This window comes from Coloeus monedula (assembly GCF_965178545.1).
Source record: "Coloeus monedula genome assembly, chromosome: 21".
In the NCBI taxonomy this organism is placed as follows: domain Eukaryota; kingdom Metazoa; phylum Chordata; class Aves; order Passeriformes; family Corvidae; genus Coloeus; species Coloeus monedula.
In genome coordinates this window covers 10,348,065-10,363,415 of record NC_138801.1, presented here as the reverse complement: position 1 = coordinate 10,363,415, position 15,351 = coordinate 10,348,065, and the positions used below count along the sequence as shown (strand labels likewise).

Here is a 15,351-nt window from a genome sequence, read left to right as displayed (position 1 = left end):
AAAAAACCCCAACCATGATGAGACAACACCAGTTTTGGAGAAAACACTGCTTTTATCTCATCTCCTTCCCTGAAGGTTCCTGCCATGTACTCACAAGTCAGCGCCTCTGGAAAGCACAGACTCACAGGGGCTTCCTAGAAAGGCAAACACACGGGTGGGGCTGCCTGCTGTAAAGGGTCATGGGATCACAGAAGCACCTATCCAGGGCTGGTCCTGCTGAGCCCACAACACCTCCCACAGGCAGAAACACTTTCCCCGCCTTCCCCCTCTTGGCCTGAAACCCAGCTCAGGTGCAGAGGTGTGTCAGAGACAGAAGAAATGAATCCCTGTCCCCTGGGGCTGGGGAAGGTCATCCCTGGCGCCTCCTAGTGCCCTGCCAGCAGATGTGGGAGAGCCTTCCAGAAAGGCTGAGGGACACCAGTGCCAGAGTTCTGGGAAAGGAGGGACCCGCAGGCACTGGGGTACAACCACTCATTTCTGCCAGACATCAGAAATAAACCTTCCTGGGCTTGAAGGCTGGGAAAGCTTCCAGGGGTTCCTTTTCTTGGCCCAGACCACTCCAATCAAGGAAAGTGGTTTTGGGAGGCAGAGCTCACACTGTGTCACTTGTCATCGGGGTGGCTGCCTGGAAAACATGTGCTGAGCCCAGCTCCCAAAGCTCAGTGTCACCCATTTCTCACTGCCTGGGCTTCAAGTGACTCAGTACAACCAGAGCTCACCAGGAATGAGCTCTGAACACAAACCTGCATCGCCTGAAGCATGAAGGGGAGGCCTGGCCTTTCCTTCAGTGGCCACACCTGGTGAGCAGCCCCCAGGAGCTGCACCTGGCACCGACCCAGCCCCTCGGGAGGAGCACCGGTTGGGATGAGGCTGTGGCAGCCATCCAGATGTGGTGGGAGCACAGCTGGCGGGAGCAGAGCCCTGCACTCCCATGGTCCTCTTTTACCGGGTCAGTGCTCAGCTGATGGTGCTGCCCTGGGCTGGGGAGGAAGAGGTGGATCCCAGCACCGAGCAGGGACACATCCCAGTGGGGCAAACCTCCCATTCCTCCAGGGAGCACAGGGAATCGGGCCCAGCAATGGAGAAAAGCAATCCAGTCTGGAGCTGGGGCTTCCCTTCACCTCACCAGAAAATTCCTTGTTGCCCAGGAGTGTCACTGCTCTGGCTCACAGCCCCTGGCTGGTCCTGCCCGAGGCAGGGATTTGCTGCTGAGCTACAGCATGGGTGGCTCTTAGGGTTCAAGAGCAAAGGGATAAAGGGCTTCTGCTTCTGGCTCCCCTTCCCAGAGATTCCTGGGCTGTGTGAGCCCGTGGCTCTCCTCCACCCCTCCAGGCACGGGGAAGGAATGGAGATTTCCCTAAATGCTCTTCTCTCCCTAAGCAGGGGAAGCATCCTAAATCTTTAAACGTTTTTGTGAAGGTGCCTTTTACCCTGCGGCCAAAACAGGATCCAGGAGCTCAAAACCCGGGGCTGAGGGTCAAAGCCACAATGGTTTGAAGATGACCACGAGAAATTTTTCTCCCCCTGCCTGGACCGAGGTGATGCCTCTCATCACGGATGTTTCTGTGCTCCAGCAGCCTCTGCGGGGCACTTCCGAGCTCTCGGGGGTGACACACGGGCTGTGACGGGCCGGCTCTGCTCTGGGGTGGTTTCTAAACCCGGGGCAGTGATTCGGTGGCCACCATAGCCCGGACATCTGCTTCAGCAGTGCCGGCACTCTTCGGACCTTTCTGCAGTCAGCAAGCACCTCCTGCCCACAGCCTGCCAGGGAACTGCTGCCCGCTGTCCCCGCTGTCCGTCCTGTCCCTCCTGTCCCCGCTGTCCCCGCTGTCCGCCCTGTCCCTCCTGTCCCCGCTGTCCCCGCTGTCCGTCCTGTCCCTCCTGTCCATCCTGTCCCCGCTGTCCATCCTGTCCCCGCTGTCCCCGCTGTCCCCGCTGTCCGTCCTGTCCCCGCTGTCCATCCTGTCCCCGCTGTCCCTCCGCCGCGGTCCCTGCCGGCTCTGGCAGCTGCCTGGTGCCATCTCGTGGTTCAGTCCCTCCTTCGGAGCATCCCTGTTTCAGTCCTGCTTCCGATCTTCCCCTAGAAAGGCACAAACCCCTCCGAGACTGGTTTTTCCCGGCTTTCCCCGTGTCCTTTCCCAGCCTGTGGCAGGGTGAGGTTCAGAAGGGGCCGAGCCCTGAGTGCCCCTCCCGCCCCTTCTGCCCCGGGGGTGCTGCCTTTACACCTCCACCATGCCCCGTTCCCACAGGAGAGCCTCTCGCTGTGCTTTTTTGCTCCCAGGATGGCCGGGCTGGACCCTCCTGCCCTCACCCCGGGCCAACCCCGCCTTCCAGGGCAGCTCCGGGGAGAAGATGGAAAATGCAGCAGCATTCCGTGGAAAAGGTGAACATCCCCGAGATCCACAGAGAGCATCCACAGAAAGGGGAGGGCCCTGTGTGTCCACGTTAAAAGCGACTTCATTGAGGGAAAGTTGTCTCTGTAATAATTCCCCCTCCCCCCACTCCCCTGTTCCGTGCAGAGCCCCGATTGCCCTCCTGGGCTGTCCAGGTACCAGCGTTCCACAGGAACTGGAGCACAGGGTCCAGTGCCCTTTGCTGGGTCAGACGGGAACTGGGACTGTAATTACCTGAATAGTCGCTGTATGTGAATGTGAGGAGCTTTCCTGAATCCCAGCCAAAAGTTCCCTTCAAGCCTTAAAAGGAGAAAACAATTCCCACTGGGAACCTGTTCTGCTGTGTTAATGCCTCTCAATTCTGACAGTCCCTCACCCCCTGCACTCTGCAGGCAGGGTGAAAAAAGCAGATTTTTAACTCTGAGCCATCCATTGCATCCCTCAGGGGTGGATCCTGAGAAGCTGCTGGGTTCCAGGAATGATTCTGTGCAGTGACAGCTGACACCACATCACTGCTGAAATGAGTCTCTTTAACAGAACAGTTTCTCAATGGGAATTTTATTCTCCTTTTAAGGCTGGAAGGGAACTTTTGGTTGGGATTCAGGAAAGCTCCTCACATCCCTGCACTGTTTAGAGAGGGTTTGCATTGACTGTGTAGGAAAAATATCCTAAAGTTCACATGGAGCAATGACTTGATCTGGCTGCACTAATTAGCTTAAATGACCAACCCATTTACCTTGAGTTTTGCTTTGGCTTGTGTTTCTCAGTTATTGTCCTGGGAGGTTCAACTTCAGTGCGTTTGGATCAATGGGACAGCAATGAAGCATTCATTGATTGGCAGCACACGTCAGACTTTGTACTAAACACATGTTTCTCCCCAAGTGAAAGAAACATTCCATCTCTGTGGGTAAGAAGAACAATTTTTAGATCTCACCAAACAGCAATTTCTTTTTCTCTCTGTGTGTTATTTTCAGAAAAAAAATATTATTGCTGTACTTGATTCCCATACTCGGTCAGGAGCTGCATTCAAATGAAAATTTGGTTCTGAGTACAGAGCAATGATGTGTTTCACCAGAAAATGAGAGAGAATATTCTGGACATATGCAAGCATTGCCAAGATGTGTGATTTCATCTGAAATGGCTGAATTTGGAGTCCTCATTATCCAGGGGTATCGAAGGAACGGAACTGCAGCCACCTGCCCTGCTCCCACCCACCCAAAGGGGTCAGGGGGATTCAAAATCTTTCTGTGCTCACCGAGGGCACTTTGTTGGAGAGGGATTTTGGGGAGCTGGGATAAGCAGCACCTCCAGCACGGGGTTTGCAGGGACCCAGAGCCAGGCAGAGCCCCAGAGCCCAGCGTGGGGCTGGGGGGAGCCGGGGAAGGAGTCCCAGGAGAGGCTGAGGGAGCTGGGAAAGGGGCTGAGCCTGGAGCAAAGGAGGCTCAGGGGGGACCTTGTGGCTCTGCACAAGTCCCTGACAGGAGGGGGCAGCCGGGGGGTCGGGCTCTGCTCCCAGGGAACAGGGACAGGAGAGAGGGAACGGCCTCAGGCTGGGCCAGGGGAGGCTCAGGGTGGATATTGGGGAAATTTCTTCACTGAGAGGGTGACCAGGGCCTGGCACAGCTGCCCAGGCCAGGGGTGGAGTCCCCATCCCCAGAGGGCTTTAAAAGCCCTGTGGATGTGGCACCTGGGGACGTAGGGCAGTGGTGCCTGGGTGGTGCTGGTTGGACTCGATGGCATTAAATGTCTGTTCCTACCTGAATGATTCTGACATTCCCTGTCTGCGTGGGGGCACTTGAAACCCTCTTTAAGATTCAGTGGGATTCATCCCCGCCGAAACCCCAGGTTCTGTCACTCAGGAATGGCAGTGATGGGCTCCTCCTGTCCCCTCTGATGTTCACTGACTGAAGGAGAAACTTCACTTCTCCCCTCATTCCACCTCCCACACGTCAGTGTGAGGCTGAGCAAGAACCAATGGCTCTCCTTGGTGCTCGTTTCCACATTAGGAAAAAAAAAAAAAAAATGAAGGCAACAGCCTCCCAATCCTGCAGAAGCTGCATTTTCTGACATCGGGTAAATATAAATGCCAAAATTAATTTCTCTGGAAAGAATGAGCAACACACGATCCTACAATGTTATAACAGAGAATTACTTGAACTTGAGAGGCAGTGATGGCTCTTACTCTCTCATCTAGAACTAAAATCAGCTCCTTTTAGCTCAGTGAACCTGGAGGAGGATCCATTGATAGATCCATTCAGTTGTTTGAAGGTTAAAAGGCAGCAGAGCAGCCAAGCCAGGTTTGTTCCTTTAAAAACTTATGCAAAGCACCCAATTGAAATAAATCTGATTGAAGCAAACTCTCTGCTGTGCCCTTTGTAGCTGCTGTCCTCCTTCAGCACCCTGAAAGCTGGAAAAGCGCTACCACGGGTCTGTGCCACAGGAATCTGTCCCACAAAGACGGTTCAGGATGAGGTGACCCCTCAGGATGAGCTGACCCTTCGTGCCAACATCAGCCTTGGAGCCGCCTCTTGTAACCAGTTTCTGTCTGCCCTTGGGTGCCTGGAGGTGACCAGGATGCTCTGCCCTGGTACCACTGCCAGGGGGTCAGTCCCTCCCCGCATGGGCAGTGCCCAGGCAGTGCCAGACCACCAGGAGTGGGTGTCCCCTGGGCAGACAGTGCACCTGCAGGTTGGGAGCTCCCTCCTCGCTGGGGCACTCCCACACCTGGGTGCTCTCCTGGAGCCCAGTTCAGGGGTATCTCCTCCCAGTTAACTCACTCAGGGACATCTCCCCCAGTTAACCATGCCCAGGGCAGGGTCCCCACTGCTGCTGGCACAGCTCTGACCCAGGAACACCCCCTGTGTCGCACATCGAGCACACAGCACGTGTTTCCCAAGTCAGCTCCTTGAGTGGAGAACAGATGTTCTGGGTACTTAAATAGAATCTGTTAATTTGCTGTGACTTACAACTGATGCAATTTAAAAAAAGATTCCCCCAGCACTGCAGCACTCAGCGTCAGGAGGCGTCGCAGCTCATCGACCACCCGAGTGGGAACGCACAGTTACTCTGCTGTTAATCTTCATAATCACCCTCACAGGCTGGCAAATGTGCCATGGAGAACCAACAGCTGCTGCCTCCATCACCTCTTTGGTGGTTTCTGGTTCATTTGGAGGTGGGTCCTGGAGCTCCAGAGAGCATCAGCAAGTCCCAGTCCTAATTCCCAGTGCCCCCTGACCAGCACGTCCCTGTGACCCCCCGTGCCTGGTGCAGTCAGGCTTCTGAGCCCAGATCCCTGTGCCCCCTTGGGCTCTCACCACGAGCAGCTGCCAAGGGCCTTGTCCTGGGGAGGAGCCCAGTGCCCACCCAGCGCCCTAAATCCTCTGTTCCCCTGGGTGAAACCAATCCCAGCTGGATCTGCTGGTACAGGTGGAATCCCTGAGCAGAGCCTGGCACTGGTGTTCAGGCTGCCCAGCACAAACACCCAGTTGGGCAGAACCTCCTGGTGGGGTGACCCCAAACCCAAGGGACAGCCCCAAACCGAGGGGTTCGGGGCCTTTTTGCTGCACACAAACATCCCCCAGAGAGACAGGAGCAGCTCACGGCCCCAGCAGCTGAGTGTGGGACACAGGATGCTCTGGGAAATGCTCTGGGGAGCTCTGGGTGTCCAAGGGCTGTGGTGTTCTCCTGCTGCTGAGTTCATAGGGCTGTGAACTGCCAGAGGGCAGGGCTGGATGGGATCTTGGGAAGGAATTGTTCCCTGGGAGGGTGGGCAGGCCCTGGCACAGGGTGCCCAGAGCAGCTGGGGCTGCCCCTGGATCCCTGGCAGTGCCCAAGGCCAGGCTGGACATTGGGGCTTGGAGCAGCCTGGGACAGTGGGAGGTGTCCCTGCCCATGGCAGGGGTGGCACTGGATGGGCTTTAAGGTCCCTCCCAACCCAACCCATTCTGTGATTCTGTGGGATCCATCAGACACCACTGCTGGGATCCAGGTCACTTCCATGGATGTTTTCCCTCCTGTGGGACAGCACATCAGCACTGTCCCAGTCACAAGCTTGAAATACAGAAAATATAGAAAACCCCAGACACTTTTTTTCCTAAAGGTTGTTTTATTGTAAAACCATAAATACAACACTGACATGAAAATCCTCAAGCAACGGATGCTTTCTTACAGTTACAGTTTGTCTTCTGCCTTGGCATCAATTCTGAAAAGAATGTTGCAGAAACATGTCTCTAAGGTATTTCCAAATAACCGAGCTCTGGCCTGGAGCGCTCGGCCCCTTTGGAAGCTAAGTGGAACTATTCCTCCTCTCTCGTGGAATATTTCCATTCAGACAGCAACAGACTTGTAAAAACAGCAACATTTAAACACCTTGATTTTTTTTTCTTTAATAATCCTTTTAATTTGACGTCAGTCTAAGTTTCAAACAGCACTGAATTTATTTAGCTGAAAAAAAAAACCCAAAACAAAACCAAAACAAAATCCTAAAAAGAAAAAAAAAAACAAAACCAAAAACCTCAGAACTTGAGTTGGCCTCAAGCGTTCGCATATCACAATGAAAATCAGCAACTCAACCCCGTGCAATATTGCTCTCTAGTGAGTCATTTGATCCACACCAACAATACATGAGACTTCAAACAGGTTTTGTTTTGTTTATTAACACAGCAAGTGTGACATTAGATAACCTTTTAAATACAGTACATGGTACAGCGCGGGGCCAGCTGCCCGCACGTTTCCCGTTATGAAGACAAAGCCAGCGGTGGCGGTTTATAAAAATATTGTGTTGCTACAAAAGTATAAATTAATGCTACCGGTATTAAGAAATATTAAACACATAAAACTTATAAGGATTAAGAAAAATATTCATTAATACCTGTAGAAAACTCTGGCCTAAAAAAGATATTTTTTGTATATTTTTTGTATATTTTTTTTGTATTTTTTAAGATGACATGGTCGCACTCGCAGCGCGGGTGCTCTGTGGTATTGCCTAGAACATCTGCATCTACAGAAAGGAAGGAAATGCACACGAGTTACTGAGGGCAGGGAGGGCCAGGAGGGCCAGGAGAACATTAAATCCTTTGCCTGATGAAACAAGAATTCAGCTCCCAGGAGGAGGTTTGAGAAATGGAACGTACGAGCGAGGAACAGCTTCTCTTTTCAGACTGGCTGCCAACAAGGACCTCCCGATGTTTGGTTGTCACCATGACACTGTCTGGCTACGGCGTGGACCACAATCCTCACGGCCTGGGCAGAGCGTTCCCCCCACTGACAGCCTGGGCTGTCACCTGTCACCACTGTGCAGCTCATCCACTACCAGCTTGCCTTTAAAGGATTCAAAAAAAGGAGTATTAAAGTACCAGTAAGTTTCAAGGGACCATGGAAAACAGCTCCTAAGACTGTTGCTCCTTCCAGAACACTTCTCCCTCCTTGAGTGGGAAGATCCTTCTACACAGCAAGGGGAAAAGTTATTCCCTCTCCCACCCTGCAGCTTGCTGCAAAAAACAACCCCAGCCTATCCACAGACACTGCGGAGACTCCACGAGAAGCCCCGTGAGGTGAGAACAAGGATTCAAGGCCAGTGAGGCTGGAAGTGTCTTTTTAAGGGACTTTGGTTGTAAAAAGCAAGGGTTGGACACGTCTGTGCTCATCAGCTCCACCCTACAATATTCCCATCGTTAAGGCTGAGCTGCTCACCCAGGTCCTGCTGTCAGGGATGCTACAGAAAAACCTGCCAGTCATCATTCCTTATTTCAGGAGCTAAAAATTCCAACTCAGCTGCCTAAGGATGAGGAATCCCTCAGGGTCTATGGATACACCGTTGTCTATGTGAGCAAAACTCTCCCGTCGAGTTACAAACAAAGGACTCTTAACAGGAAACAAACCTTAACTAAGCAGCCAAACTAAACCCGAAATTAAACAGAAATCCCACAAACATTCAAGAGATAAAATTAAATTTCAGGGCAACCCACTGTCATTGGTTCACCATTTCTGGCCTAGCGTAAGCAGACTGTCCCCAGGCCTGTCCCACACAGGGCTGAGCTGGGCCCCGCGCTTTGCTCAGGGACGCTTCCCGGAGCCCCAGGGAGGTGACGGAGCCGTGGCACGGGGACAGGCCCCACACACGGGAACAGGGAGTTCTTATTGCTACAGTGACAGCTTCACATCTGACACGGGGCACGGCCAGCGGTTCTGGGCATTCCCAAGGGATCCCACGGACCCGAGATCACGGTGTAGCACAGCAAAAGCTCAGCAGAAGCAGCAAAACATTGAACACTCTCCCCCACCTCGGCAGGGTAAGGCCTGGCAGGACATTTGCTCCTCGACTGGCGGTTCCCCCGTGCTGCCTCCCTCCGGGATGGAACCCAGCTAATGGATATGCTGAGAGCTGGGAAGGGCTTGGTGCTGGTGAGGGGTGGGAGGATGGGGAGGAAAAGGTTCTGTGAACCCGCCTGGAGGGTTCTGGGCAGGAACCTGGCACTTCCCACCTCTACACCCAGTTCCTGTTCTCTTGGCAAGGCCCAGCCTCATGTCTCATGGAATGAGCTCCACTCTGCAGCCTCGTCTTCAGTGACAGGGCTCAAAACACATTCCCCTCCTCCCACAGGAACAGAGTTCTCCCCTCAAAGAGGTTTCCAAGAATCTGCCTTTAGTATCTTTTTTATTTTCCCCCCATTACTCCTCACTACTCCATAGGGAACAACTCGTCCCTTCCTGTGTGAATGCTCACAGGAGCTCCTGCCTCTCCCTCAGCCAGAGAGGTGCAGAGATCCAAGCCTTTCCTCAGCACAGAGCAGCACTCCCAGCCTTGCAACACCTTCCTGGCTGCTCTTTTAATGCCTTTTGGTTCATTGGTAACATGTTGCTGCCTAGAAATGCCCAGGACACTGTGGGAGCAGCAGGAGGGTCCAGTCCCCTGTCCTGTGCTCACCATGGCCACAGTGGAACTGGCCCCTCTGAGCAGACTCGGCCACCAGCACAAACATTTTTGGTAATTCCTTCCCATGCTAAACTTTCTGGGTTATTGCAGCCAGTTGGAGAAAAACCACCCAACTCACCTGAGCCATCTCACTGAACACTCCAACGCCACCATTTAGAGCTCAAGCCATTTCTAGAAGTGTCTCCCCTCTATTTTCAGTCATTCCCAAGCTTTGAGAGCATCTGCTGCAAATTCATTTGCTAAATTCACATGAGGGCCATGACTCCCTGAGCTGCTGCTGGACATCACCTCTGCCCAGCAAGCACAGATAAACCAGTGCAGGTGGTTTGTGTGGACGCTTAAACCAGTTCAGCTCAAGGTTAAACTGGCTTAACCAGCAATGAATGAACAACTGAGTTAGACAAAACCTGAGCCCACAGTCAGCTTTCACAGAAAGTTTTGCAGATTGCACCAGTTCAAATCCAGCCAAAGCAGTTTCCTTAGCACAGACAGAGAGCTTGGACAGAAAGGGAAGTTCACCTCCACCTCAACTCGGCCCAGGTGTGAGACACCAAGTCCATCCTGCAAGCCAAACACAACCACAACCACTGCCTACTGAGAGACACAGGAGACAAATCCTTCCTGACCTGGCTGCTGCACCCACACAGAAACAACCTCCTGAAGAGCTCTGCCTCTATCCCACTCTCTTCAGCAACAAGGACATTCAGACAGGCCCTTCCCTCTTAGAGTTCACCTGGTGGTGCTTGTTCCCCACCTGCAGGTCAGAACACTCCCAAAGCAAATTGTGGAGTCAGAGAAGTCTGCAAAGTCAGCGGCAGGAACAGGTAAATGCCTGGAGGCCACACACCATTTCTGCATCCTGGCGCATTTCACATGGGAGATTAAAGGAAAACAACAAGCAGAAGGCAAATTCCCAACATGACCCACCAGAGGGTGATCCCAGTTCTGAGGACTTCTCCCCCCAGCTGGAAGAGAGCAGAACCTCACAACAGCCCTGGCCAAACTCAGAGCCTCTCCTGTGCAGACTCCCACCCCAGGACCAGCAGTGCCCCTACAACAGCCCTGCTGCTCCACAGAGCAGGAACACAGCAGCTGGGGTTGGAGCAACCTGGCAAACAAGAACTTCCCAATTTCAGACCTTGGTCAAGTATTTTTGCTCCTTAGAATGTGAATTCAAGCCTTGAAGAAGGAAGGAGGAAGAGGAGCAAAAGCTTGGCATTTAAGGTAAATAAATGTGCTATGGATGTGCTTCTCTGCTTTTACTGAAGCCTAAGTGACCAGAGAAAGAGAGCAGACCCAGCAGGAACAGCTCCTCTGAGCTGAGCACCTGCAGCCGTGTTCCAGAGTCAGGAAAAGCTGCACCTTCTTCCACCGAGTCTCTGGAGAAGGGGCTGCCCAAGCAGCTCCTCTCCTCACCCACTTCTGAGAATGCTCCATTTTAGGTCTTTAGGTTTTCTCTTGCTTTTCCAGCTGTTGAGTTTTTAAGTCTTTGGGAGAATCTCATCTACCCGACATCACTGCTTAACATCCATCATTAGTGCAACTACAACCGAAGTTGCCTTGGAGGGGCAGTTTTTGGGATGGGGGAGAGGGCCAGTCCATCCCTCTCTTTGGTCAGCACCACAAGAAAACCCCAAGTCTGGTGCCAAACCCACAGTGTGAGAAGGAAAAGGGGAGGTGGGATGGGAGGTAGGGGTGCTGCGCCCTTCCTGCCTGCATGTCCTGACTCTGCACCACAGTCCTGCTCACTGCTGGGCACAGTTCCCTGCAGTTTACCCCATGCTCAGTTCCAGGGATTTACAGCTGGGCTAACTCTACCTTGCCCACTTCCCACCCTCAATGCCTCGCACAGACAAGACGAGCCCGAGTTTGCAAACCCCACAGAAATCATCTACGTGTCCCTTAGCAAAGGAGGGCTGGGGGTTGGAGCTGTCTTTCCAAAGGAATGCAAGGGCTTTGCACGTTCCCCTGAGCATCACAGAGCTCTCAGGTGAACCACACAAAAAGGTGTGATGTGCCAGTAGGAGAAGGAACTGCCAATCCTGATCCCTGCGCCATCAGCTGAGCTGTGTGGTGCCCTCTGTGCCCACAGCTAATCCTGCTTTGGGGACATGCACCAGCCAAGTTTTCCTGCTGTTGGGCACACATCTCACTTAGGGTTCATTTTTGTTTGTCACGTGTTTCTCCTGCCCTGCAAACTGCTGTGCTGCCATGGGCCCAGCTGGTGGCTGGGCAAGCAGGATTTGTACAGGAGAAAACAAAACCAGCAAGAAGGAAAGCTGGCCTCACAACCAACCCCTCCAGCAGCCACTGCCAGGGAAATCAGGTGTCCAAGAGCCTCTGCCTTGGCAGCTCCTGTTCATGTGGCAGGCTGTGTGCTTTAGGCAAAAACTGAACATTTGGGGAGACAATGGTTTTGGCCTGGTGGCAGTAACAGTGCTGAGAGGTCAACCCAAACACCAGCCTCAAGGCAATGGAAGGCTGAAGTGGCTGGAAAGGGCAAGAGAGCTGGTGCCAAGGTCTGTCCTCATGAGCCTGGCGTGGGGAAGGGTCCAGCGTGCAAACTGTGCCCCTGAGTCCCGTGGCAGTGCAGGCGTCCGGGAGTGCCCCTGAGGTTCAAGGCATCTGCACACAAAGCCTGAGAGATTGGGTTTGCTATCTCTCATGTCTTGGAACTTGCACCTTCTCCTACAGCAGAGCTGGGCAGGTGGGATCCTGGTTTAACATCTGGTCAGCAGCAGCACTTCAGAGAGGGCCCCCAGTCTCCCCCTGCACTTTCAGCCAGCAGCAAACTCCCCTTCAGTGCTGCTGAGGGGCTCCAGTGCTCCCAGCAGGCCAGTCCCTCCTCCTGACCCTCCCATGCCACTGGGACTGCAGCTCCAGAGCTCCTGGAAGCAGGAGAGACGGCTGAAAAAAACGAGAATTTGCTGCAGTGTTCCTCCAGGAGACAAGTCCCAGGGGTGAAAAATGCACAGTTTGGCACCAGAGGCTGGGAATTGTCCAAGAGGCACCAAACCTGACAGAGCCTGTCCAGCAGCCCAGGAGCTGTGCCTGCAGGAGCTCTGGCCTTGGGGACAGCAGAGTGACTGAGATGGTTTGGGGTTATGGGGATCTCGAATTGCATTTGGGGTGAGCCAGTTACGTGTGAACGTTTCGGGGCCCGTGGCCTTCCTGGCCAGAACAGGTCAGCAACAGAACAAGTAGTGTAATGCACTGTAGGTATCAAAAAGACATTCGTGCCACTAGAGGAAACCATTCCAAACAAAAATGGGAAGATATTCTTTGCACTCAGTCAGGAGCACTTACATTCAGAAGGATCTTTGAGCCCATGCACTTCTCTAAGCTTCCTTCAAACCCCAGTTTGACAAAACTGGTGAGCTTTGTTCCCCTGAAAAATCATACACCTTGGTTTGCCCTTGGCCTTGGGAAGGGTGGTTTGTGTGTCACTGAGACACTTTTTAACAAAAAACTTTAGGTATGAGGGTTCTCTGGCAGACCTGGTGAGCTCACTGGTGGCCCATAGCCACCTGTGCTGTCACCATTTGCTTTTCCTGGTTTCTAGGCTTTGCCACATAAACAACTGCTGTGGTTCCCATAAGAATATTACTTAACTGCAAATAGGCTACTCTAGAACAAGTTTGAGAACACCTGATGTACAAAATTCACAGAAAAGCTAATTAACACCGGGAGTTCAGAAAAGAAGTTCTGCTGTAAAAAAATACAAAGCCAAGAAACGTAACAACTACTGACAGCTTCTGCCATGAACCATTTCTCTCAGTTTGAAATCAAACTTATAATCACTTGCTGCCATGTCAAACTCAAAACTGGGAGTAGAGACAAAGGAGTAACTTTTGGTTTTTGGATAAAAAAGGATATGTAAAGATTAAAAATAAAATTAAAAATCAAAAACCTTAAATGCTCCCTTCCTGATTTCTAAAGATACCGGTGTTGATGGAACACAGCTGCCCTGATTCGTGCACTGTGCCAAGAAGGCTGCAGCCAAGTGCCCTCAAGGTGTACAGTTATTCAAAGGAGCAAAGTCCAGTGCAGAACTGGTCAATGGAGTCTGATTATCCATGGCAAGATGGCCCAGGGGACAAGAGGAAAGGTGGGGTGGAGGAGAAACAAAAGAAACTTCAAGTCACTTTAGATCTCAGCTGCCTGAAGACTTTAGAACATCAGCCTCCCATTCGTCTGCCCACTTGAAAACATTAGAAAGTCTGTCAAGTCCACACACTATCTATGGAAAGCAGCACGTTCCTGGCAGAGGGCTGTCTCTCTCCCGTGCTCAGCTTTCCTTTCAAACTTAATTTTATATATATTTATATTTTTATATATATATAAAAAAGCACTTGGTTTCCAGGGGCATTCATAATGAGGTCCACAGTGTTTAGAACTTAAATTTCTTTTTCTTTGTTTGGAACAGTGTTTTAAAGTTTTGTTTTAATTAAAGACAGTCTTAAAGCATGTTGGACTTCAAAAACATGAGTTTGTTCATGTCTTCTGGACTGAGTAGCCGCCTCCTTTTGATCAAGAGCGCCTGCTCACACATATTTACACATTCGCTCCTGGCACCCACAGCAGGCACTGCTAAGAGCCAAAAGGCCAGCTTGGCTAGTTTTGTATGCTTTTGGGTAACACACGACCAGTACTGAAACAGGTCAGGGGTGGCCTGGAAGAGAGGTTCTTGCAAATAATCATAGACTTCATTTTTCCCGAACCAATCTTCTTCCTGAGCTGCTGTGGCCTCCCCTGCTGCACGAGGCTTCTTGGTTGAAGGTTCAAATTCTGTTTCTTCTGCCCAGGACTCTTTCACCTCATTGATCAGCTCGCAGACCTTGCCAATGATCTCTTCGTGCTGGTAGGGTGGGACGGGCCGCAGCTTCTGCTGAGGGTCCAAGATCATGGCTACCTTGTGTGCCGAGTGAACTTTGAAGTTCTCCTTCAGCGCCTCCAAGAAGAGGTGACAGAGTTTGCTGACCACGCCAGCATCGTTGGCTTTGGAAGTGAACAGTTTCTCCAGTTTGACGTAGGTGGGCAGCACCAGCTGCAGCGTGGGCCGGCTCTCGTTGCTCAGCTCGATCACGGCCTGTTTCACCGGCGCCAGGATGGCTGCCAGGTTGCTGAGCAGGTGTTTGTTCAGGTTTTGGATGAGGTTCATCTTCTTGGCCCTGCTGTAGAACTCGCAGATCTGCTCGTAGCGCTCGTGGACGAGCAGCAGGGAGTCGGTGACCGAGTTCCAGCAGGGCGGCGGGGAGGTCTCTTCCAGGGAGCCAAAGGTCTCCTTCGAGAGGCCCGTGGACCCTGCCAGGTCTTCACAGACATTCAGGAGCTCGATCACCTCGTGCATGTTGCGAGCCTGTAGTGTTCTCTTGTTGAGCACGCTCTGCACCACCGAGTTCAAGGCACAGGCCGAGCAGCGCAGGCACATGCCCGCCTTGGAGAACGCCGAGGAGTTGACCTTGCAGTCTGTCACGTACACCGTCCTGATCTCCGACATCACAAACTCCGACAGCACGTTCTGCACCCAGTGGTGGATAAAATCACCATTGTCTCGAAGGTCTACACCCTTAATGCCCAGGACGTAGCTCTTGATGTGGTTGCCTTCCACCTGGTAGGCGGTGAGGATGTAGCAGGAGTCGGGGCCGACGCTCTGCGAGTGGCAGGTGACCCCGATGCCGAGGCAGGCGTTGCTGCCCAGGGCGCAGGTGACTTTCACCTTCACCTGGTTGTACATCCGAGGCAGGTGCTTCAGAGCCAGGGTGTTGAAGTTGCCCAGGATCTCGGTGACGGAGAAGGCACCGTAGCGAGCACCGCTGTCCACCAGCGTCTGCGCCAGCTTGATGAACTCCTTGCCGCTGACCACGCTGAGCGCCCCGAGGTCGGTGCACATCACCCGCAGCAGCCTCTCGGCGATGTTCTGCCGCTCCTTCTCCGGGATCGCGCTGTTCCCCACGGAGCCGCTGGCCGACGCTGCAGGGAAACACAAGCGGGCACAGAAAGGACCAGATCAGCACCTCTGCA

The 15,351-nt window shown here is 52.7% G+C and overlaps 1 protein-coding gene across 11 annotated transcripts in view; it reads right to left on the bottom strand.

The window, feature by feature from the left end:
- Window positions 1–6,545: 6,545 nt before the first annotated feature.
- The window catches only part of ZNF618 (zinc finger protein 618), a 132,429-nt gene continuing 123,623 nt past the window's right edge, over window positions 6,546–15,351 (bottom strand). For all 11 annotated transcript variants that reach the window (XM_082295143.1, XM_082295148.1, XM_082295151.1 and 8 more), the window contains one exon: window positions 6,546–15,300. In XM_082295143.1, the coding sequence (XP_082151269.1) occupies window positions 13,787–15,300 (1,514 nt within the window). In that variant the 3' untranslated portion in view covers window positions 6,546–13,786. The remainder of the gene's footprint in view (window positions 15,301–15,351) is intronic.